Genomic DNA, 23,086 nt, shown 5'->3' with positions numbered 1-23,086 from the left:
AATATCGACTAAAGATAAGGAGGAGTATTCAGCAGTTGATGTCGCAGCACATAAAGGGATGTTGCAGCACTGCTCGAGTACAAAAGTGGAGCACTCTATCTGTACCGCAGCACAAAGATGGATGTTGCAGCACTGGAAGTCCGCGTGCGAGATTTTGTTTCGATTTTGATGCGATTTCATCGTAACTCGGATATCTAACAAAAAGGCCGTGACCACGAGAAGGTTGATTGTCACGATGCTTGGCTGAATGCAAGCCAAGGTGGAGAATTGTTGGTGTGTCTTGCACTAAGCCGCAATCTCGAAAACTCGGTAAGCAATGAACAAATAAGGAGAAATATTATTTTTAGTATTTCGGGATATCCTGTAACCTCAGAATATATTCAAAGAGGAAAATTACCCTTGGAGAGATATTATGATATTTTTAGGATATATCTTTTGGTTATTATAAATATGGTCTTATACGGCTTGTAAAATAAGCCTTAATGTTGTGAAACCCCTGCCCATCGGGGGGGCGGTTGACAAAGTTTTGTATCACGGGGATAGTGATTGTGGATCTTTCTGGATTTCTCTTGGGGAAATTTCTATGTAACTCTAGGGTATTAAGGTGAGAAAGTTAGATAGAATTGAGAGGTCGAGTTAAATTCTTCTAGGTGTGAGGTTTGCAACGAGGGCTAGGATGAGAGACATCTCTGAGGGGCTGTAATCTTCGTTTTATTATCTAGTGGATTCTCCTGCTCTGCGCCGTGGATGTTTCCCCTTTCTCGTTGGGAGGAGTTTTATCACGTATATCCAATGTCCGATCTTATTTTCTCTGTTATTTCATCTCGTGTTACATGCATCTTATCACAACAGTACTTAATATGAGAATGGCAGACATTAATATATGTAAGCATTTTTCAGAGCTTCGGCCTTATTTCACCCCCAAAATGAATTTATGATCCAATTGCTCGATTGGAATAGGTTGGACTAGAGCCGACATGAGATGCTCTTTGGCTTCTTGGCTTCTTATCCCATGCCCATCTCCGTATCTGTAAATCCAATGAGATGCCCGTGCAGCATTCAGGCAAGCCGTCACGAAAGGCCCGGAGAATTGGCAGCTATCATTGAACACATCTTTGTTCAAGGTCTTCCACGTTTTGTGCACGAGATCTTTGATGTGTCCTCTTGCCTGCTCCTCAGAAGCTCCCGTTTCGTTCATAAAGCACTCCAACGAATTCAGTTTGTCTCCCTCGGCCAACCCTACCTGAAAATGATGATGTGACCTAGCCGAACACACTAGCTCATGGCAGATAATACCACAAGAACAATTAAGTTGATAATATTGTGAGTGCAATTTGGACAATCACACATACCGCTGTTGGAACCAGATCATTGTTAAGTCGAATAAGTAATGATGAACACCGGACAATACTTGGGATCTTGACGATATAGTTTAGTGCGTCTTCTGTTAGGTTGTCCGTAGTAATCAAGAAACAACATTGTAGAGTAAGGAACACTCCGACCGATCTCACCGCGCTGCTGAGGTACTCCTTCAGCGTAGGCATGAAGTGCTTTTGACACCACTTTGCCTCTTCTAGATATGCCTTGCATTGATCTGACCACTGTTAATATTTTCGGCAAAAAAAGGCTGTCAAATACTTTACGGTAACGGCTTTGAGAGGGGCTTAAAAGAAACTTTAACCGATATATATATCTTACTGCTTCCCGCATATATGGGATGATGTTGATGCCTCGCCTTGTCATAGCCCAGAGTCCGATTTCATTCGTGATGTTGTATAGAGCAACAAAGCAAGTGGCCATATTAAGAGGAAGCTCGTCAATTTTGGTGATATCCCATCTGAATATTCCATTTCACGAAAAGATATTTAGATGTTGAACGGTGAATTAAAGTCCTTTTGATCATTCAGAGCTGAAAAGTTTGAGGTATGGTAAGATGGACGACTAACTGATTGATGAGATGAGTTAAGAGCTCGAGCTCCTCCAGAGTACCCAACAAGTCGTAGACATCATCTATAAGTGTTATCATAGCAACGACTTTTGTTGTCATTTCTCTCAGGTCACTGTATTTTGGGTCGAAAATCACGAGAGATGTCCAGAGGCAATGTTCGACGAGGTTATCCCTGAAGAAGGTCATATTGCCCAATCCCAATTCAGTCCACCACCTGCAGGAAGCAAAACATGGAAAAACCATTTCCGCACATAGGATACGGCAATCAAATGTGATTATGTATACGCTACTTTAGGCAGTACATCCTATTTCATGAACCCTTGGTGCTTTAGGTAGAGAAATCTGGTATGCACCTCACGAGGCGGCCGAATTCCTCTCGGTGGATCAACTGAACAATGTTGTAATCAAGTTTGGCCAACTTAAGCAGATTGGGGTTCATGTCTGGCTGTTCCTCATACACTTCCATGAACCATCGCGCCTCTAGTCTGTTTGGCCTCCAATGGATCGGCATATCCAAGGCATGCTCCACTTTTACAGCTAAATCTGGGGATGATATTATCTTCTTCTTCTCCTTCAAATGTGCAGTGGAAAACGCCAGAGCCTTGTCCATGACAACTTCGCCTTTGAATCCTAGAAAAGAAGCTTCATACAGACTCAACAATCCCTTCACATCATTAGCCAACACTGACCTAAAGTTGCCCGTCTCACTGTCTATGAATTTTCGAAATACATCTGCATGAAAAAGAGGAGAGATATATTGATGATCAATAAGCACTTGGGCTTGGGAGCATGGAGAGGAACGACTATTACGAACTATTTTAAGATACGCACACATCATCTTTCACACTTGAGTCGCTCACTAACGGTTTTTGACTTAGGCATCGAAGGGTCAAAATGGGCCATCACCATCAAATTTTGACTTTCCTTGCCTGCTCCAGGAAGTGGAGCTCTCAACCTACTTCAGTGGACCGATTGTACCCAAGCCATCTAAGACATGTTACATTCAATATGTAATATCAAGTCCAATGATTTGATTTGGTGAACAAGCAAATCCTCATCCCGGTTTGTTTCTCTCAGTTTTTCCTTTTGGTGAGAGATATCTTTCAATAGAAAATAACTAATGCATGTACAGTGTACCTTGCGGTATTTCGTAATAATGGTGCTGCCTGAAGATTCTGAATCGAAGAGCTGCGCTGTATAGATCATCATATTCATGTTGAGCAGCAGCAGCACTTTCATAAAGTGACTTCAATGAGTGCTCGATCTCCATCTTAAAATGGTACTCTAATCCAAGTCGCTGAATGGCATCAATCAACTCGAGCTTTTCCAACGGTTCCATCTTTTTGTTCATTATGACCCGCACGTCATCCCCCATCGTCTGGACCTCCTCCGCCCACTCCTTTTCCTTCACATAAGAATTAATAAACGTGCTAATATTATTAATTTAGGAAATGAATCAGCCACGACTAATTCAAACATACATACATAATTCATCAATATATATACACACACACACACACATATGTATACCTAGTGTGCTTGGGGTATTGGATATGATCCATTTCACAGTCGCATAATTTGGTAAAATAATTTGGTATACTCAATGAGATCAGGCAACGAGAAATTAGTACATGTATAGTAGCTCGTGACAAAAAAAAAATTGGGATAAAGAAAAAAAGATTAGGCAACATTGTACGTACAGTGTACTCAGTGTTGCTGAGTGACGGTACGATTCCGTAGTCCCACGTCCTTGGTTTGGTACTCGCAGAGCTGGCAGTAATCGTCGGATTCCAAGTCTCTGAAGTGCAAACGATAGTCTGATGAGCAGCCCGAGCATATGCATGGGACGTAAGGGCTTGGAAGGGATTAGAACGCAGAGAACAAGGAATCCGACTCAAGGGGTCGATTAACAGCTGTGATTGTGTGAAGAAGATAGCCTGAAGAGCCATAGCTTTCTTTCTTTCTGCTGGACAATGAACTACTGCTAGTACGTTGATGCATTATATAGCACAGTGCCAACTACAAAGTAGATCACGTTTTCTATGAGATTAAAAAAGAAATAATTAACAAGATTTTCGGAGGTTTCCTCTCTCTCTCGTTTTGTCCAAGTGAACATGCGGTGATTAAACTAACTCTCATTCTGTTCGTGTCTACTTGTCAATATATGTATTGTAAAATTTCTATTTACCTTATAAGTTATTGGGTCCATCTTCAACCCAAAAATTTGAGCACATAGGTTATGGTTCTCAATCTTTTAAGGAATGTTTTGAATAAAATGCCAATTTACATAAACTCATGAAATTCTTCTTATATTTCCGATGTGGGATTAACTCATTTTTTAAACTCTCTCAACATGTATATATTCATTGCGCCTCAGTAATGTCTTTGCTCCCCTGTGTACAAATAAAACAATACAATGGTCACCAGGTGCGTTGGTACAGTTAAATCGGCATCTCTTTCCTAGTAAAATTTTCGATTCGAGTCTTGTGAATAGAGAGGAAAGTCAAGATTGAGAGAGTTTTACCCCTTAATTAATAGGCTGATCCAGCTCAAACCTAGATTGGTTGGGTTGCATTGTGCTTCCAAATACCAAGTGATTTATACAAAAAGAAATGCAATATAGTCAAGGAAGTGGGTTTCGTCCACTTCAATCGTACTCTTTACTTATCTTTCCTTTTTCTGCACTTTACATTTATTTATCTGCTATTTTCCTTGCACATTTATCTTACCTGCACTTTCGTTTATCCCACTTCTTTTACCGTACGTTTCAATTCCCGTTCGCTTATCACTCAATTGATTCCCCGTGGATCGAAGCACTCCGTTCTTGAAGCTTCCAGGCATCAAGTCGAAGACTTTTATCATTTTCGACAACGGTTGCTGAAGTTACTCAAGAATTTGGGGTTCCCTAGAATTAGCGAATTTCTCAAATTCATAACTCAGTTTACTGAGTTGAATTGGCTGAGAAATGCGTGGATAATTGGTGGAGAACTCATATTAGCTAAATCTCCGAGTCAAGAAATCATATGAAGCATACTTTAATTCGAAGATTTAAAATCTAGCCGTTGTGTAATCCTGTGAACTTCTAGAGCCGCATGGTACACGCTTTGAATCGGTGGGGTCGGCTAGTGGCACGTCACATATCTTAAAACTACTTCCTAGCCTGCTTGTAATCACCACGAGCGTGGCTAAAATTGTTGTGACTTGTTGTGTGTTTGGGTTGGAGTCACAGAGCTAAGAATGTTTTTTTTTCGGTGCGAACCTTGATATTTGAAAACCTAATTGGTCCCTGACTAATCCAATCTAGCCGAGTCAGCCCACTATGACTTTTCTTTGCATTTATTTTCCTCTTATTGTTGATGATGTCGAATGGGTATCACATATAGCAGTAGACGTGACTCCAACTCAGCACGTTTTGACGGTGTTAGTAATGGAAGTACAAAAATAGAAAAGTTTCTAACAGTAAAGGATGAAAATAAAAAAGAAAATAGAAAAAGGATAAAAATAGTAAAGTATTTAAAGGTAGAAGACTAAAATTAAACTTTTTCCTTGCGAAAACCCAAGGCCGGGAAGCACCTTTAACCGGAAATAATTTTTACCATCCTTGATCGATGCATGGTTCCTGATCTACACCTACCACATTCATCATGTATGGTCCAATGGCAACGTGAAAACTTCAAGCTTTTCTCTTACATGTCGCGTTTTGTAATGAAAAATTCCCAAAAGTTCACTCAAGACCACCGTGGAAACGTTTTCTTTTCCGGATATTAAGACAGAATACGAGGTGATCCTTGCAGTACTCCTCGTCTAGACGTAAGTTTGATACCCTGGAAGGTACCAAATTAGTGCAGAGTATAGAATGCAGAGTTTGGAAGTGGACTTATATCCATTCAATTTTAATCTATTATTTAAAAATTTTCTAAGGCAGTCTTAACATTTATTTTCTGTTTCAAATTTAGCCTAACCATCAATTTTCCGTCCAAACTTCACGAACGGAAACGTACGACGTCACATTTTCCGCAAGTTCTCAAGGTGCAGCATGCACAATGACGTACCCCGATGAATGTGAGGGGTTTAGGGCCATTGGAGGAATACGAGGAAGAATAACATAATGAGGAGAAGGATAAGGAGGAGAGAGCTATGATGATAACATGACGACTTGATTAATTAAAGCCGTGAGCTAAGCTTAAAGCTTTCTCCTTCCCTCCCAAATTGATGTTCGTACATATTGATTAATTAGGTCCAACACCAAGAATTCAATGAGAAAAATTTGGACCTATACATGGACTGAACTCAATCACCTCACTCTTAAATTTTTGGATTGAACACGAATTGACGAGACAAAAAAATATCTGTAGGGCCTAACTATATATATGACATACCGAATTACCAATAGTTCCATGTGGGATGTAATAAATGGACACGAAACTATTAGAAATAACATTATTTCCTCTTTCAATGAGATAAAGCTTAAAATTATGTCCCAAATGGGAAAGTTGAGGTGTACGGAAATCACACAGGTATATATGATATGATGTCCTTGCGCGTAACTGAGATATTTCCATTGTCTTGATTGTATAATGATAGAATTGGTCCCAAACACATGAAAGTTCTATCCAATTTTATTTGGGGAGGAATTGTCGAAGTGAGAAAGATACAGTATAAAATACTGCTCACAAACATGTATGTATGTTCATGAAATTTGTCAAGTGCACGAGTGCTAATTATAGCGTTTACGCATCCAGCATCCATAGCCATTACCAAACACGACTTTTGCAATAATTCCACTGATGAAGGATGCGACTCACTGCTTGAACACGACCAAAGTGTTTTACACAGGTTACGTTTCATTAGTCGATACTAGTTTATGATCCAATCACCACCTGATTATATAGGTATATAGAAAACCTCAGACGACAAACCATATGATCCAAAAGCCTAGAGTATATATGCTGTCTTTAATGTTTCAATTATTGTGAATTTGGGAGCAGAAGTCACTCATGCTGATCAGACTCCTGGCTTGGACTAGAGGTTTGGCTCAATTACTATAATCGACAAGATTTATGGACAATATTAACATTATAAACACCTATATAAACGAAGTGGGTCCTTCTTGTCCGTCCACAATTGTAATTAGTCATCTAACTGACCATATCAATTGTGATTTAACCGATTTTTTGTTTTTGTATGAAACAGATATACAACATCGACATGCATGCACCGCTCCATTTATGGGCTTAATACTTGCAAATGGTCAAGTCTACTTTACTCCATTTAGGACGGCGGTTGATTCATATATGATTTTTTATACAAAATATACAGAAGAATTATGATTTTAATTACCAAAAAAACTAAAAAAACTGATCAGTTTTTTGGAGCTCAGTCTCGATGACATGAAGTAGCAGTCCAACGCATGCAACGGGTTAAGGTTGTGCCCGCGGGCACGAGTATTTTAGCACGAGGGTTGCGGATGGGGCTGCACGGCTAGGGCCAAAGCGAAGGTGGTATCTCGGGAGTCTGTAATTGTAAATCAATCAATGAATTGTTACAAGTCGTGTTCCCTGAAAAAAGATCATAATATGAGGGAAAATAATTTGGAAATACTCTGAAAATATTATAAATTCAGAAGTCAAATTATGATTACATTCTTAATCTAATTTTTGTTATATATCGTACAGCTAGCAGTAGCAAATCATGATCTGATCGTACTTTAAATTGAAACCACTACCCAAAATAATATTCCATGCTTATGGACCATTATGTAACTAATACATCGGAACTGGCTGGATCAGAACGGAGTTGAGATGCTCTTTGGTCTCCCTGTCAGGAATACCGTGCCCATCCCCGTATTGGTAAAAGCATTGAGAAGCCCGTGCAAGATCTAGACACGCGCCCACGAAAGTTTCCGAGAGCGGGTAGTGATCGGCCATATCCTCATTCAAGTTCTTCCAGGTTTCACGTATAAGATCCTTGATGTGGTCCCGAGCGGCTTCTTCTGAACATCCTGTCTCGTTCATGTAGCACTCCACCGACTTCAAAACATCCCCCCTCGCTAGCTCATGCTGCAATCAACCAGTTAGATCGTAAATTTCATTTAGGCATCCCTGCCATATATTTATCTATCTTTACGTGATAGCTATGAAATTTGATCCAGCTACATACAATAGTTTGGATACTTTAGGACGAAGCTAACTGTTGCATATATGGGCGTATATATATATATATATATGCGTACCGACGATGTGCCCAAATCATTGCTGAGTCGAACAATCAAGGACGAAGAGAGCATTATCCTGGGTATTTCGGAAATGGAATCGAGTGTCTCAGCTGTTAATGTGTCTGTTGTAGCCAAAAAAACACATTGCAGCAGAAGAAACCCTCCGACGGTTGTTACGGCCGAGTTGAGATACTCCTTCAGTGTCGGAGGCTTCAAGCCCCGGTGATACCACTTCGCCTCAACCAAATATGCTTTGCATTGATCGGCCCACTGATACGAAATGTGTTGACCAAATTAAAAACAAGTTCAACTTTTTGTTCAATTGAACCACGACTATAGTATACACTTTATGTTACTGGTCTAAAGTGAGAACTATATATAGAGTATGTCTTACCATTTTTCGAAGATATGGGATGATGTTGATGCCACGTTCTATCAACACTGAAAGGCCAATCTCGTTCGTGGTGTTGTACAAAGCCAAGAAACAGGTTTTTATCGTATATGGAAGCTTGTCAATGCCAGTAATATCCCATCTATTCAAACATATATATAATCATGTATCAATTAGAGATGTGTATGTGTGTATATGTCTCTTTTCCAATGTAATTATATGCAATATTTTACAGGTAGACAATTATATAATTTGGAGAAAGACCTGTTTACGAAATCTGTCAAGAGTTCGAGTTCTTCCAGCAAGCCATATACGTCGTAAACATCATCAATCATCGTTATCATGGAACCCAATTTGGTAGTTATCGCTCGGGCAGTTTCGCACTTTGGTTCGAAAACCATAAGAATACTCCATAGGTAATGTTCCAAGAGTCTATCCCTGAAGATGCTCAACTTGGTAATGCCCAATTCCTCCCACCACCTACGAAATACTTCAATCAATTAATTGCTCTAAAAGATTATTTATAATAGTTAATCTTCATCGTGACAAAAATTATGTAAGTTCATCCGATGATGTCTTGGTTAAATTATAATTATGTACCTTGCCAATTTGCTAACTTCCTTCATGTAGATTGATTGCACTATGTTGTAGTCCAATTTTGCTAATTTAAGCAACGTACGGTTTATGCTGGTTTCTTCCTCGTACACCGGCATGAACCATCTTGCCTCCAATCTGTTGGTCCTCCAGTGAATGGGCATGTCTAGGGCGTGATCTACTTTCATGGCCAATCTCTTTGGCAATTTATCTTTGTCCAATGCCTTCAAACAGGTAGAAGAGAACTCCATGGCTTTATCAATGATGGTTTCGCCTTTCAGTCCATGGAATGAAGCTTCATAGAGACTCAGCAGGCCCTCCACATTCTCCTCTAATGATTCCCTAAAACTGCCGGTCTCGTCCACGAAACCTTTGAAGACATCTAGATTCGAAGAAGGTGTCATCAAAGTCAACAGGACCTGAAAAACTAACCTAATAATAAATTGGAAGGTGCCCATACCTTGAGATACATGATATCCATGCTGCCTTAGAAGCCTAAATCGTAGGGCTATGGCATAGATATCATCAGAAAATCGAGAATCCTCTGCTCTCTGATGAATTACATGCAATGCATGTTTTATCTCCGCCTTGAATTGGTATTGCAATCCGAGCCGATGAACAGCATCTATCAGCTCGAGTTTTGCTAATGGATTCTCTTGATTTGCCTTGGTGAGATCTTTCACATCTTCCTTCATCTTCTCAAGCTCCTCTTTGTAGTCCTCCTCCTGCATCTCCAGCAAAGCTTGTTACTGCGGTGAAAATAAGTACCGGACTAAATTCTTCTCATAAATAATTTAGAGGAACACATTTGACAACATTTTCTTGTGAAAAATGTTTATGCTCATAACCATTATTTACTAAAAGCTCTGTCTAAGGACTTCCAATTTCAATACAGAGAAGAACGACGAGTGCAGTTGAGTTTTAGATAATTTAATTATACGTTGAACCCATTGTTGAGCGATTGCATAGAGCCGTAGTCCCACAAATTAGGGTGATAGCTAGCGTTGCGTCTGATGACCGGCTGATCATTATGCTCAATTGATCTCGAGGAGAAAGAAGGAGCTGGGGGATGAGAGTGTGAGCGCTGGGAGACGGACATGCCTTTGGTAACAATTAGAGCCATAATATGGATTGAGCTTTTAGTTTAACCTCTCTCACTCTCTGGTTCCTCCTCCTACTGCGAGGAGCAAAAGGTGAAGACGGGCACCTATTTATATTGAAAATTAGGAGTTCATATCCCCTTGGTGATATCAACACTAATAAAATACTATTAATAATTGAATCTTTAGCCTGGACATGAATTCATACTCTTATGTCGGTCTGAAATACTTGTCCATGTGTCACGTGACAATGGGCCAGACCTTGGCATGTAATAAATGGTCACGACACCATTCTTTCTTCTTAGAGTTACATAATACAAATTTCATGATATCATTATAATCAAATGGTCACGTATAACCCAAAAAAGAAACATTAGATGGTCACGGGATCATTCTTTCTTCTTAGAGATATTATGACGACAAATCAAATGGCTTGTCGGAGCGTCCTCCTGTGGGCCATTTCATCGTCCGCTAGTACATGAGATCGAGGGGCTACTTCAGAAGGATTGGGACGTCTAGATTTGTCATGTGTGTTTCGTGAGGGAAACTTTTGTATAGATTCGGCTTGCCCGACGTACCATTTTTCGGCCTATCGGCATTCAAGTCCTTAATTATGCTCCTAATGGTTTAGGATTGCTACTGTTAGGAGATATTGTAGGGGTCATCACAGCCCGTTTTTATTCTTTTTTTCGGTGTAAACCCTGATATCCGGAAGTCCAATTGAACTTCAACTAATCCAGTCGAGCCGGGTTGACCCACTAAGGGATAAAACTCTATCAGAGTGGATTTTATACATTCACGAGGACTGAAACCTGAGATCTTGCTTAAGCGGAACAAACGCCGAACCGCTTAAACCAAAAGACCTTGCTTTTAGCTCAATTTCTCGTCCAGTTATACTCTCGTGGTTTTTCTAGGTACAATAAGTCGGAATAAAAAATGGAATGAAAAGTTTTTGCTTTTGTTTGGTTCGATAAGGAACCAGAGATCCATTGCATTTGCTTCAATTTGGCTCATCACCTAAGAATTGGAATTAATTTTCAAATTTAATAATTGTTTGTAAATTGTAATATATCAGATAAACAACTAACAGATATCTATGCAGGTCAATGATTAGTCATATAACATATATGAGAAAATTCAATAAATTCATAAAATTTACCAAATCTATTTAATAACATGTTGCGAAGTAATATATGAAGAAAAGTCTGATCCGAGTACGAGTTCTTAGAAAACATTAAAAGATTTTTCGTAATTACTCATAATATATAAACAGTTGAAAAAGTGTGATATTAGTCTAGATTATTCAAGAAGTAAGCAATAACTAATAAATAATTCGGCTTCTCCATTTATATTATTAATTAAAGTTATCATTAAAATTATATAGAAAGAAAAAATTATTTTAGATTTTCTCTTCTCCTCCTCTAGGGGATCTCAGGGACGGATGATTCTCTCGTATGGGAGAGTCAATTTCCCATTAATAAGGAATCAGAAACCGATTCTCTTCAACCAAACAACTACAATCTAAGTGCTTCATTCCTATTCCGATTATGATTCCCATCTTATTTAAAAAGAACCAAAGGTGTCCAGAGGTCAATAGCTGTCTCCGCTCAAGTGTACTCATCAGTTATTTTTAGTGGGTTTCAATTTTTATTTCCTTTTTCAGATTGCACCACTTCGATTGTATCTGGAAGTTTAATGAGCCTTAAACAATCCATATTTAAATTAAGGTAAAACTCTTCTAGTCTCATTATCTCTCTCTTTTTTTATTTTATATTATTAATATGATAATGAATTTCCCGATCCCATAAATATCTCATAGGATTCTTATGGTAAACTAGTGAGCTATAGTACATGTGATAAAGGCCCCATTGAAAGCTAGATGTGCTCACGGATATCTAGACTTACGGCCCTAGAAAAACATTAAATGAGCATTACTCATTTACTATCGATGAGTAACTACTAATGAAAATGCATATAATTATGGAGCGATTATGGGCTATATATACCACTTACATGTAATTTTATTGGATATTACTCAACCATACTCATCGAATATTTGCTCATTTTACTAGCACCAATGATTCATTATCATGTCCATCGAAACTACGTTGCTTCTAATTGGTCATATAGGTTTTTATTTCGTCGACTTTCTGTGCGAATTGATTTTTCATAGGTAGCTTCTCTAATTATGCCATGTGTCCCTTTTAACCCCAAAGACTAAGCATGTGTTTGATAACACACATTGAGTGCTAAAACTAATCATTCAACACTTAATGAAGTTAAGCTTTTTTGATAAACACTAAAAAAGCACTTAGACTTAAATAAAAAAGACGCTTAATGATTAAGTAAGTGAAGACCTAATTAATCATTAAGTATCTTTTTGCTGACTCGCTCAGTCAGGGAGCTTTATGAACTTATTGCACCGGTGCGCCCAAAGTTTTCATGTGTTTGCAAATCAGTGGTCCACCCCTTACCCCATCTGGTAGAGAGAGAGAGAGAGAGAAGACGGGCGATTGAGCCCCCTTCCATCGATTTGGGGCGGTGGTGGCCCCGTCGCCGACCACCACCCCTCTGGCAAGGTTGCCTTCCCCGGATCTCCCTCCTTCTCTCTCTTTGAAGAGAAAGTGGAGGAGACAACTGTGTGCAGTGGTGGCTTGTCGATGGCCACCACCGCCACAGACAAGAGAGAAGGATGAGAAATTACGGGCAATGGTGGTTCGTCACCCACTACCATTGCTATAGACGGGTCGCGGGCGAGTTTTGTGCTCGTCGACGACCTCTGCTAGGGTGTTGGGAGCCATCGACAGAGCCCCCACCACCCCATCCCTTCCCCTGCAATTGGATCTCGATCTATTTTTTTTTATTCTTAGAAATTTAAAATAATAAAATATGAGGTCAAAATAGAAACAAGCAAAATATTGGACTGACAAATAAATCTACTACGAAATAACTTTAATTTTTACCCATTTATTTCACCAATCAATTTTGACTTAACCAATTATGCACTTATTTATTAAGTGATTAAAAATTCAGCACTTAAACTTTAAGTACTCAATTTTATTTTATTTTTTGATAGAGAACTCGGAGCAAAGGCTCAGTAGAAAGTGCTTAATTTTAAGTGGAAACACATATGCTAATAGTGTTAGTTATTCAATTAATTTTATTTTCTTGATTAAAATTTTCTACTAATTGTCTATTTTGGTGCGACTTCATTATAACTTGAAGATCCAACAAAAAGGTCATGACCACGAGAAGGTTGACTGTCGTTATGCTTGGCTGAATGCAAGCGAAGGTGGAGAATTGTTGGATGTGTTGCACTGTGTCTTGCATTAACCCTCAATCTCGAAGACTCAGTATACGAGGAAAAAAATCATGAGAGATATTATTTTCAATATTTCGTAATATCTTGTCACCTCAGAATATATTCAAAGGGGAAATTATCGTTGGAGAGATATTATGATATCTTTAGGATATATCTTTTGGATATTATAAATGGGGTCTTGTATGACTTGTAAAATAAGCCTCAATTGCTGTGAAACTCCGATCCCTTAGGGGGCCGATTAAGAGAGTCTAGTATCTCGGAGATAGTGATGGCGGATTTTTTTGGAGTTATTTTGTGGAAATTTCTTTGTAACTCTGGAGTAATAGGGTAACAAAGTTAAAGAGAATTGAGAGATCAGATTTGACGTATTAGGGTAACAAAGTTAAAGAGAATTGAGAGATCAGATTTGACTCTCCTCGGTGGGGGTTTCGATAACTTAAAATAGTATATATTCACAAGAAAATCAATGGAGGACGAATACATTGACCAAATAATTGAATGAATTAAATGGGATGGTTGATTTGAAGGTCGAGATGGCCAAGTGGGTTTATGCAATAACTGATAAAACTTCTCAATATAAAAAAAAATTAAAAAATATTTTTGATGCCATAATGTTGGCATTTCGTTGTGGACCAATTCCAAAAGAATAGCATGTTCTGCTGTTTGGTTGCATTTTTCGGCCATGATTCAGCCCAATGTGGATATGAGTTTCCCCGTCAAGAAACGCAGATTATTCAATTTGGGCCGGTTTCTTGTGGCGTGAAAAAATAAAATCCATACTGAAATTTTTTTACTCCTTAATAAATGATTCAACTCAAATTAGATAAGTCGAGGTACATTGAGTTTTAAAATATTATGGTGCACACTGAAAAGAAAAGAATTAATGAAATACCATTATTGACCCAAAGCTTACAATAACTAACAAGAAAACCTATACTAATCATTCACTTTCTGAAGGCCTAGGGGAATGCATGATTGACTGACACGGCAGGCAAGAGCAACGGCGATTGTTACGTAGGAGGCAGCAATGGTGGCGACGGCAATAGCAAAACTGAAACCGTAGTAGCCACGACGAATATATTTGAAGCATTTTTTTCGACATTCTCTCTCTCACACACACTTCAGTCTCGGTTCTCCACGAGCTCATTGACTCTCCTATCTCCGATCATCTTCGTCGCAAATCTCCAGCGAGAAAGTACATAGCAATCACCAACTAGGCATGCACATCATTCAGACTTCTCGGTCTTCTTTGAAGTCGATAGTCTGTGTCATTGCAATGTCAGGTTTTTTTTTTTTACGCAATTCGGAGAAGCTTAGTTAACTTTCAGAAAATTATCTTTCACTTCTCGTTTTCATTTTCTTCTCTTTCTCTAAACAAAATTTTCTATAGAATAGAGTAAGATTTCATCTTCCATACATGGTAAGAGGAGGAGAGAGGATATTAACAACGACCCACTTAACCTGCCTTGACGATAGATTATACATGACATGAGCCCACACGTGTATCAAACTCGTAATTGCTACCGCCATTATACCATATAAGAACTTCCACCAGGTCTATTAAGCCATCAGGTCCGTTTCTAATTCAAAAGTTTGAGATGAAAAGTTGTTATACCTAATTTATTAGGGGTATTTACCTAAAATGGCCCATTGTTTGCCCGTTTTGTCAAATATATCCTATGCTTTTTTTTGTCAAATATATCACATGGTTTACTTTTTGCATCAAATCTATCACGGCGTTATCTTTTCCGTCAACACCTAACGGCCGTGCTGACGTGGCGCCTACGTGGCAAGTGTGGCCCACTATCTCTCCATTTGCCACTTCAGCACGGCCGTTAGGTGTTGACGGAAAAGATAACGCCGTGATAGATTTGATGCAAAAAGTAAACCATGGGATAGATTTGACAGAAAAAAGTATAGGATAGATTTGACAAAACGGATAAACCATGGGCCATTTTAGGTAAAAACCCCAATTTATTATAAACTTGTGATTTTCTACTTAACTTTTTTCATGTGGGATATTTTGACCCTACACATTGTAATTGTTGGGCGTGTCTTGTATTGATCCGCAATCTGAAAGACCTAATGAACAAGGAAGAAATCAGAAGAAAAATTATTTCCAATATTTCGAGATATCTTGTAATAACAGAATATATAAAAAGGGGGAAAATATGTATTATGATATCTTTAGGAATAGTGATGGTGAATCTTTCTGGAGTTCTCTTGGGAAATTTTCTCTGGAACTTTAGAGTATTAGGGTGAGAGAGTTAGAGAAAATTGAGAGATCAAGATAAACTCTTCTCGGCATGCGGTTTGCAACAAGGGCTAGGATAAGAGACATCTCTAAGGGTTGTAATCTCCAGTTCATTATCTAGTAGATTCTCATGCTCTGTGCCGTGGATATTTCCTCTTTCTCATTGGGAAGGGTTTTACCACGTATATCCGATGTCCGAGTACAAAAGTTGAGCACTCCGTTTGTGCTGTAGCACAGAGATGGATGTTGCAGCACTGGAAGGCCGCGTGCGAGATTTTGTTTCTATTTTGACGCGACTTCATTATAACTCGAAGATCCAACAAAAAGGTCATGACCGCGAGAAGGTTGACTGTCGTTATGCTTGGCTGAATGCAAGCCGAGGTGGAGAATTGTTGGATGTGTTGCACTGTGTCTTGCATTAACCCTCAATCTCAAAGACTCAGTAAACGAGGAAAAAAATCATGAGAGATATTATTTCCAATATTTCGTAATATCTTGTAGCCTCAGAATATATTCAAAGGGGAAATTATCGTTGGAGAGATATTATGATATCTTTAGGATATATCTTTTGGATATTATAAATGGGGTCTTGTATGACTTGTAAAATAAGCCTCAATTGCTGTGAAACTCCGATCCCTTGGGGGGCTGATTAAGAGAGTCTTGTTTCACGGAGATAGTGATGGCGGATTTTTCTGGAGTTATTTTGTGGAAATTTCTTTGTAACTCTAGGGTATTAGGGTAACAAAGTTAAAGAGAATTGAGAGATCGGATTTGACTATTCTCGGTGGGGGGTTTGTAACGAGGACTGGGATGAAAGACATCTTTGAGGGCTGTAATATCCGGTTCATTATCTAGTGGATTCTCTTGCTCTGTGCCGTGGACGTTTCCCTTTTCTCGTTAGGAGGGGTTTTACCAAGTATATCTGGTGTCCGATCTTATTTTTATGTTATCTCATCTCATATTACAAACATCTTGTCACAATAATTGGTATCAAAGCCTAGTTTCTGGAATTGGACCCTGAAGATTTCAATTGTGAGATTTGAGGTTGAGAAGGTTGATGGATAGAGCAACAACTAATTATGCAGATGGAGTGGAAGGTATTACTGGGGTAGCATGGCCTTGATGGAGGACTAGGAGGAGAAGCCCCGACGACCATGACTCGAGCAACGACAAATGAGGTGGAGCCATTGGAAGCTATAGCAGAGTAGGAGGCAAATACGAGTCAAGGTGGAGACTTGAAGACTCGTAAAGAAGGACGAAATATCGACTAAAGATAAGGAGGAGTATTCAGCAGTTGATGTCGCAGCACATAAAGGGATGTTGCAGCACTGCTCGAGTACAAAAGTGGAGCACTCTATCTGTACCGCAGCACAAAGATGGATGTTGCAGCACTGGAAGTCCGCGTGCGAGATTTTGTTTCGATTTTGATGCGATTTCATCGTAACTCGGATATCTAACAAAAAGGCCGTGACCACGAGAAGGTTGATTGTCACGATGCTTGGCTGAATGCAAGCCAAGGTGGAGAATTGTTGGTGTGTCTTGCACTAAGCCGCAATCTCGAAAACTCGGTAAGCAATGAACAAATAAGGAGAAATATTATTTTTAGTATTTCGGGATATCCTGTAACCTCAGAATATATTCAAAGAGGAAAATTACCCTTGGAGAGATATTATGATATTTTTAGGATATATCTTTTGGTTATTATAAATATGGTCTTATACGGCTTGTAAAATAAGCCTTAATTGTTGTGAAACCCCTGCCCATCGGGGGGGCGGTTGACAAAGTTTTGTATCACGGGGATAGTGATTGTGGATCTTTCTGGATTTCTCTTGGGGAAATTTCTATGTAACTCTAGGGTATTAAGGTGAGAAAGTTAGATAGAATTGAGAGGTCGAGTTAAATTCTTCTAGGTGTGAGGTTTGCAACGAGGGCTAGGATGAGAGACATCTCTGAGGGGCTGTAATCTTCGTTTTATTATCTAGTGGATTCTCCTGCTCTGCGCCGTGGATGTTTCCCCTTTCTCGTTGGGAGGAGTTTTATCACGTATATCCAATGTCCGATCTTATTTTCTCTGTTATTTCATCTCGTGTTACATGCATCTTATCACAACAGTACTTAATATGAGAATGGCAGACATTAATATATGTAAGCATTTTTCAGAGCTTCGGCCTTATTTCACCCCCAAAATGAATTTATGATCCAATTGCTCGATTGGAATAGGTTGGACTAGAGCCGACATGAGATGCTCTTTGGCTTCTTGGCTTCTTATCCCATGCCCATCTCCGTATCTGTAAATCCAATGAGATGCCCGTGCAGCATTCAGGCAAGCCGTCACGAAAGGCCCGGAGAATTGGCAGCTATCATTGAACACATCTTTGTTCAAGGTCTTCCACGTTTTGTGCACGAGATCTTTGATGTGTCCTCTTGCCTGCTCCTCAGAAGCTCCCGTTTCGTTCATAAAGCACTCCAACGAATTCAGTTTGTCTCCCTCGGCCAACCCTACCTGAAAATGATGATGTGACCTAGCCGAACACACTAGCTCATGACAGATAATACCACAAGAACAATTAAGTTGATAATATTGTGAGTGCAATTTGGACAATCACACATACCGCTGTTGGAACCAGATCATTGTTAAGTCGAATAAGTAATGATGAACACCGGACAATACTTGGGATCTTGACGATATAGTTTAGTGCGTCTTCTGTTAGGTTGTCCGTAGTAATCAAGAAACAACATTGTAGAGTAAGGAACACTCCGACCGATCTCACCGCGCTGCTGAGGTACTCCTTCAGCGTAGGCATGAAGTGCTTTTGACACCACTTTGCCTCTTCTAGATATGCCTTGCATTGATCTGACCACTGTTAATATTTTCGGCAAAAAAAGGCTGTCAAATACTTTACGGTAACGGCTTTGAGAGGGGCTTAAAAGAAACTTTAACCGATATATATATCTTACTGCTTCCCGCATATATGGGATGATGTTGATGCCTCGCCTTGTCATAGCCCAGAGTCCGATTTCATTCGTGATGTTGTATAGAGCAACAAAGCAAGTGGCCATATTAAGAGGAAGCTCGTCAATTTTGGTGATATCCCATCTGAATATTCCATTTCACGAAAAGATATTTAGATGTTGAACGGTGAATTAAAGTCCTTTTGATCATTCAGAGCTGAAAAGTTTGAGGTATGGTAAGATGGACGACTAACTGATTGATGAGATGAGTTAAGAGCTCGAGCTCCTCCAGAGTACCCAACAAGTCGTAGACATCATCTATAAGTGTTATCATAGCAACGACTTTTGTTGTCATTTCTCTCAGGTCACTGTATTTTGGGTCGAAAATCACGAGAGATGTCCAGAGGCAATGTTCGACGAGGTTATCCCTGAAGAAGGTCATATTGCCCAATCCCAATTCAGTCCACCACCTGCAGGAAGCAAAACATGGAAAAACCATTTCCGCACATAGGATACGGCAATCAAATGTGATTATGTATACGCTACTTTAGGCAGTACATCCTATTTCATGAACCCTTGGTGCTTTAGGTAGAGAAATCTGGTATGCACCTCACGAGGCGGCCGAATTCCTCTCGGTGGATCAACTGAACAATGTTGTAATCAAGTTTGGCCAACTTAAGCAGATTGGGGTTCATGTCTGGCTGTTCCTCATACACTTCCATGAACCATCGCGCCTCTAGTCTGTTTGGCCTCCAATGGATCGGCATATCCAAGGCATGCTCCACTTTTACAGCTAAATCTGGGGATGATATTATCTTCTTCTTCTCCTTCAAATGTGCAGTGGAAAACGCCAGAGCCTTGTCCATGACAACTTCGCCTTTGAATCCTAGAAAAGAAGCTTCATACAGACTCAACAATCCCTTCACATCATTAGCCAACACTGACCTAAAGTTGCCCGTCTCACTGTCTATGAATTTTCGAAATACATCTGCATGAAAAAGAGGAGAGATATATTGATGATCAATAAGCACTTGGGCTTGGGAGCATGGAGAGGAACGACTATTACGAACTATTTTAAGATACGCACACATCATCTTTCACACTTGAGTCGCTCACTAACGGTTTTTGACTTAGGCATCGAAGGGTCAAAATGGGCCATCACCATCAAATTTTGACTTTCCTTGCCTGCTCCAGGAAGTGGAGCTCTCAACCTACTTCAGTGGACCGATTGTACCCAAGCCATCTAAGACATGTTACATTCAATATGTAATATCAAGTCCAATGATTTGATTTGGTGAACAAGCAAATCCTCATCCCGGTTTGTTTCTCTCAGTTTTTCCTTTTGGTGAGAGATATCTTTCAATAGAAAATAACTAATGCATGTACAGTGTACCTTGCGGTATTTCGTAATAATGGTGCTGCCTGAAGATTCTGAATCGAAGAGCTGCGCTGTATAGATCATCATATTCATGTTGAGCAGCAGCAGCACTTTCATAAAGTGACTTCAATGAGTGCTCGATCTCCATCTTAAAATGGTACTCTAATCCAAGTCGCTGAATGGCATCAATCAACTCGAGCTTTTCCAACGGTTCCATCTTTTTGTTCATTATGACCCGCACGTCATCCCCCATCGTCTGGACCTCCTCCGCCCACTCCTTTTCCTTCACATAAGAATTAATAAACGTGCTAATATTATTAATTTAGGAAATGAATCAGCCACGACTAATTCAAACATACATACATAATTCATCAATATATATACACACACACACACACACATATGTATACCTAGTGTGCTTGGGGTATTGGATATGATCCATTTCACAGTCGCATAATTTGGTAAAATAATTTGGTATACTCAATGAGATCAGGCAACGAGAAATTAGTACATGTATAGTAGCTCGTGACAAAAAAAAAATTGGGATAAAGAAAAAAAGATTAGGCAACATTGTACGTACAGTGTACTCAGTGTTGCTGAGTGACGGTACGATTCCGTAGTCCCACGTCCTTGGTTTGGTACTCGCAGAACTGGCAGTAATCGTCGGATTCCAAGTCTCTGAAGTGCAAACGATAGTCTGATGAGCAGCCCGAGCATATGCATGGGACGTAAGGGCTTGGAAGGGATTAGAACGCAGAGAACAAGGAATCCGACTCAAGGGGTCGATTAACAGCTGTGATTGTGTGAAGAAGATAGCCTGAAGAGCCATAGCTTTCTTTCTTTCTGCTGGACAATGAACTACTGCTAGTACGTTGATGCATTATATAGCACAGTGCCAACTACAAAGTAGATCACGTTTTCTATGAGATTAAAAAAGAAATAATTAACAAGATTTTCGGAGGTTTCCTCTCTCTCTCGTTTTGTCCAAGTGAACATGCGGTGATTAAACTAACTCTCATTCTGTTCGTGTCTACTTGTCAATATATGTATTGTAAAATTTCTATTTACCTTATAAGTTATTGGGTCCATCTTCAACCCAAAAATTTGAGCACATAGGTTATGGTTCTCAATCTTTTAAGGAATGTTTTGAATAAAATGCCAATTTACATAAACTCATGAAATTCTTCTTATATTTCCGATGTGGGATTAACTCATTTTTTAAACTCTCTCAACATGTATATATTCATTGCGCCTCAGTAATGTCTTTGCTCCCCTGTGTACAAATAAAACAATACAATGGTCACCAGGTGCGTTGGTACAGTTAAATCGGCATCTCTTTCCTAGTAAAATTTTCGATTCGAGTCTTGTGAATAGAGAGGAAAGTCAAGATTGAGAGAGTTTTACCCCTTAATTAATAGGCTGATCCAGCTCAAACCTAGATTGGTTGGGTTGCATTGTGCTTCCAAATACCAAGTGATTTATACAAAAAGAAATGCAATATAGTCAAGGAAGTGGGTTTCGTCCACTTCAATCGTACTCTTTACTTATCTTTCCTTTTTCTGCACTTTACATTTATTTATCTGCTATTTTCCTTGCACATTTATCTTACCTGCACTTTCGTTTATCCCACTTCTTTTACCGTACGTTTCAATTCCCGTTCGCTTATCACTCAATTGATTCCCCGTGGATCGAAGCACTCCGTTCTTGAAGCTTCCAGGCATCAAGTCGAAGACTTTTATCATTTTCGACAACGGTTGCTGAAGTTACTCAAGAATTTGGGGTTCCCTAGAATTAGCGAATTTCTCAAATTCATAACTCAGTTTACTGAGTTGAATTGGCTGAGAAATGCGTGGATAATTGGTGGAGAACTCATATTAGCTAAATCTCCGAGTCAAGAAATCATATGAAGCATACTTTAATTCGAAGATTTAAAATCTAGCCGTTGTGTAATCCTGTGAACTTCTAGAGCCGCGTGGTACACGCTTTGAATCGGTGGGGTCGGCTAGTGGCACGTCACATATCTTAAAACTACTTCCTAGCCTGCTTGTAATCATCACGAGCGTGGCTAAAATTGTTGTGACTTGTTGTGTGTTTGGGTTGGAGTCACAGAGCTAAGAATGTTTTTTTTTTCGGTGCGAACCTTGATATCTGAAAACCTAATTGGTCCCTGACTAATCCAATCTAGCCGAGTCAGCCCACTATGACTTTTCTTTGCATTTATTTTCCTCTTATTGTTGATGATGTCGAATGGGTATCACATATAGCAGTAGACGTGACTCCAACTCAGCACGTTTTGACGGTGTTAGTAATGGAAGTACAAAAATAGAAAAGTTTCTAACAGTAAAGGATGAAAATAAAAAAGAAAATAGAAAAAGGATAAAAATAGTAAAGTATTTAAAGGTAGAAGACTAAAATTAAACTTTTTCCTTGCGAAAACCCAAGGCCGGGAAGCACCTTTAACCGGAAATAATTTTTACCATCCTTGATCGATGCATGGTTCCTGATCTACACCTACCACATTCATCATGTATGGTCCAATGGCAACGTGAAAACTTCAAGCTTTTCTCTTACATGTCGCGTTTTGTAATGAAAAATTCCCAAAAGTTCACTCAAGACCACCGTGGAAACGTTTTCTTTTCCGGATATTAAGACAGAATACGAGGTGATCCTTGCAGTACTCCTCGTCTAGACGTAAGTTTGATACCCTGGAAGGTACCAAATTAGTGCAGAGTATAGAATGCAGAGTTTGGAAGTGGACTTATATCCATTCAATTTTAATCTATTATTTAAAAATTTTCTAAGGCAGTCTTAACATTTATTTTCTGTTTCAAATTTAGCCTAACCATCAATTTTCCGTCCAAACTTCACGAACGGAAACGTACGACGTCACATTTTCCGCAAGTTCTCAAGGTGCAGCATGCACAATGACGTAC

At 39.3% G+C, this 23,086-nt stretch overlaps 3 protein-coding genes across 3 annotated transcripts; all 3 read right to left on the bottom strand.

Annotated features, from left to right (window-relative positions):
- Positions 1-824: 824 nt before the first annotated feature.
- LOC116205620 (beta-bisabolene synthase-like) lies at positions 825-3,347 on the bottom strand. The gene is made up of 6 exons (XM_031538253.1): positions 3,086-3,347; positions 2,302-2,680; positions 1,947-2,162; positions 1,699-1,837; positions 1,353-1,601; positions 825-1,243 (listed from the first exon to the last, which is right to left on the bottom strand). The coding sequence occupies exons 1-6, from the start codon at positions 3,321-3,323 to the stop codon at positions 911-913; spliced, it is 1,554 nt and encodes a 517-aa protein (XP_031394113.1). The 5' UTR covers positions 3,324-3,347; the 3' UTR covers positions 825-910.
- A 4,178-nt stretch (positions 3,348-7,525) lies between these two features.
- On the bottom strand, positions 7,526-10,344 carry LOC116205924 (terpene synthase 10-like). Its single transcript, XM_031538625.1, has 7 exons — positions 10,088-10,344; positions 9,608-9,872; positions 9,154-9,529; positions 8,818-9,033; positions 8,557-8,695; positions 8,181-8,432; positions 7,526-8,007 (listed from the first exon to the last, which is right to left on the bottom strand). The coding sequence occupies exons 1-7, from the start codon at positions 10,268-10,270 to the stop codon at positions 7,711-7,713; spliced, it is 1,728 nt and encodes a 575-aa protein (XP_031394485.1). The 5' UTR covers positions 10,271-10,344; the 3' UTR covers positions 7,526-7,710.
- A 7,564-nt stretch (positions 10,345-17,908) lies between these two features.
- On the bottom strand, positions 17,909-21,007 carry LOC116205547 (beta-bisabolene synthase-like). The gene is made up of 7 exons (XM_031538174.1): positions 20,734-21,007; positions 20,169-20,436; positions 19,385-19,763; positions 19,030-19,245; positions 18,782-18,920; positions 18,436-18,684; positions 17,909-18,326 (listed from the first exon to the last, which is right to left on the bottom strand). Exons 1-7 carry the CDS (start codon positions 20,980-20,982, stop codon positions 17,994-17,996), a joined length of 1,833 nt encoding a protein of 610 aa, XP_031394034.1. The 5' UTR covers positions 20,983-21,007; the 3' UTR covers positions 17,909-17,993.
- Between the last annotated feature and the right edge of the window lie 2,079 nt (positions 21,008-23,086).

The sequence above is a fragment of the Punica granatum genome, chromosome 4 (assembly GCF_007655135.1).
Source record: "Punica granatum isolate Tunisia-2019 chromosome 4, ASM765513v2, whole genome shotgun sequence".
In the NCBI taxonomy this organism is placed as follows: Eukaryota; Viridiplantae; Streptophyta; class Magnoliopsida; order Myrtales; family Lythraceae; genus Punica; species Punica granatum.
Note: the sequence above shows the minus strand (reverse complement) of the source record. Positions and strands in the feature narration are given on the sequence as shown.

Bases quoted from the DNA above. Each gene is read 5' to 3' on its own strand.
- LOC116205924 (XM_031538625.1), bottom strand. From the start codon at position 10,270: ATGGCTCTAATTGTTACCAAAGGCATGTCCGTCTCCCAGCGCTCACAC. The intron at 9,034-9,153 runs GTACATAATTAT...AGTATTTCGTAG, and splicing joins GAAGTTAGCAAATTGGCAAG to GTGGTGGGAGGAATTGGGCA. The intron at 8,433-8,556 runs GTAAGACATACT...ATTTCGTATCAG, and splicing joins TCCCATATCTTCGAAAAATG to TGGGCCGATCAATGCAAAGC.
- LOC116205547 (XM_031538174.1), bottom strand. From the start codon at position 20,982: ATGGCTCTTCAGGCTATCTTCTTCACACAATCACAGCTGTTAATCGAC. The intron at 20,437-20,733 runs GTACGTACAATG...TCTTATGTGAAG, and splicing joins TCAGCAACACTGAGTACACT to GAAAAGGAGTGGGCGGAGGA. The intron at 18,921-19,029 runs GTTAGTCGTCCA...TGGAATATTCAG, and splicing joins TTAACTCATCTCATCAATCA to ATGGGATATCACCAAAATTG.
- LOC116205620 (XM_031538253.1), bottom strand. From the start codon at position 3,323: ATGGGGGATGACGTGCGGGTCATAATGAACAAAAAGATGGAACCGTTG. The intron at 1,838-1,946 runs GTTAGTCGTCCA...TGGAATATTCAG, and splicing joins TTAACTCATCTCATCAATCA to ATGGGATATCACCAAAATTG. The intron at 1,244-1,352 runs GTATGTGTGATT...CATCATTTTCAG, and splicing joins ATGATCTGGTTCCAACAGCG to GTAGGGTTGGCCGAGGGAGA.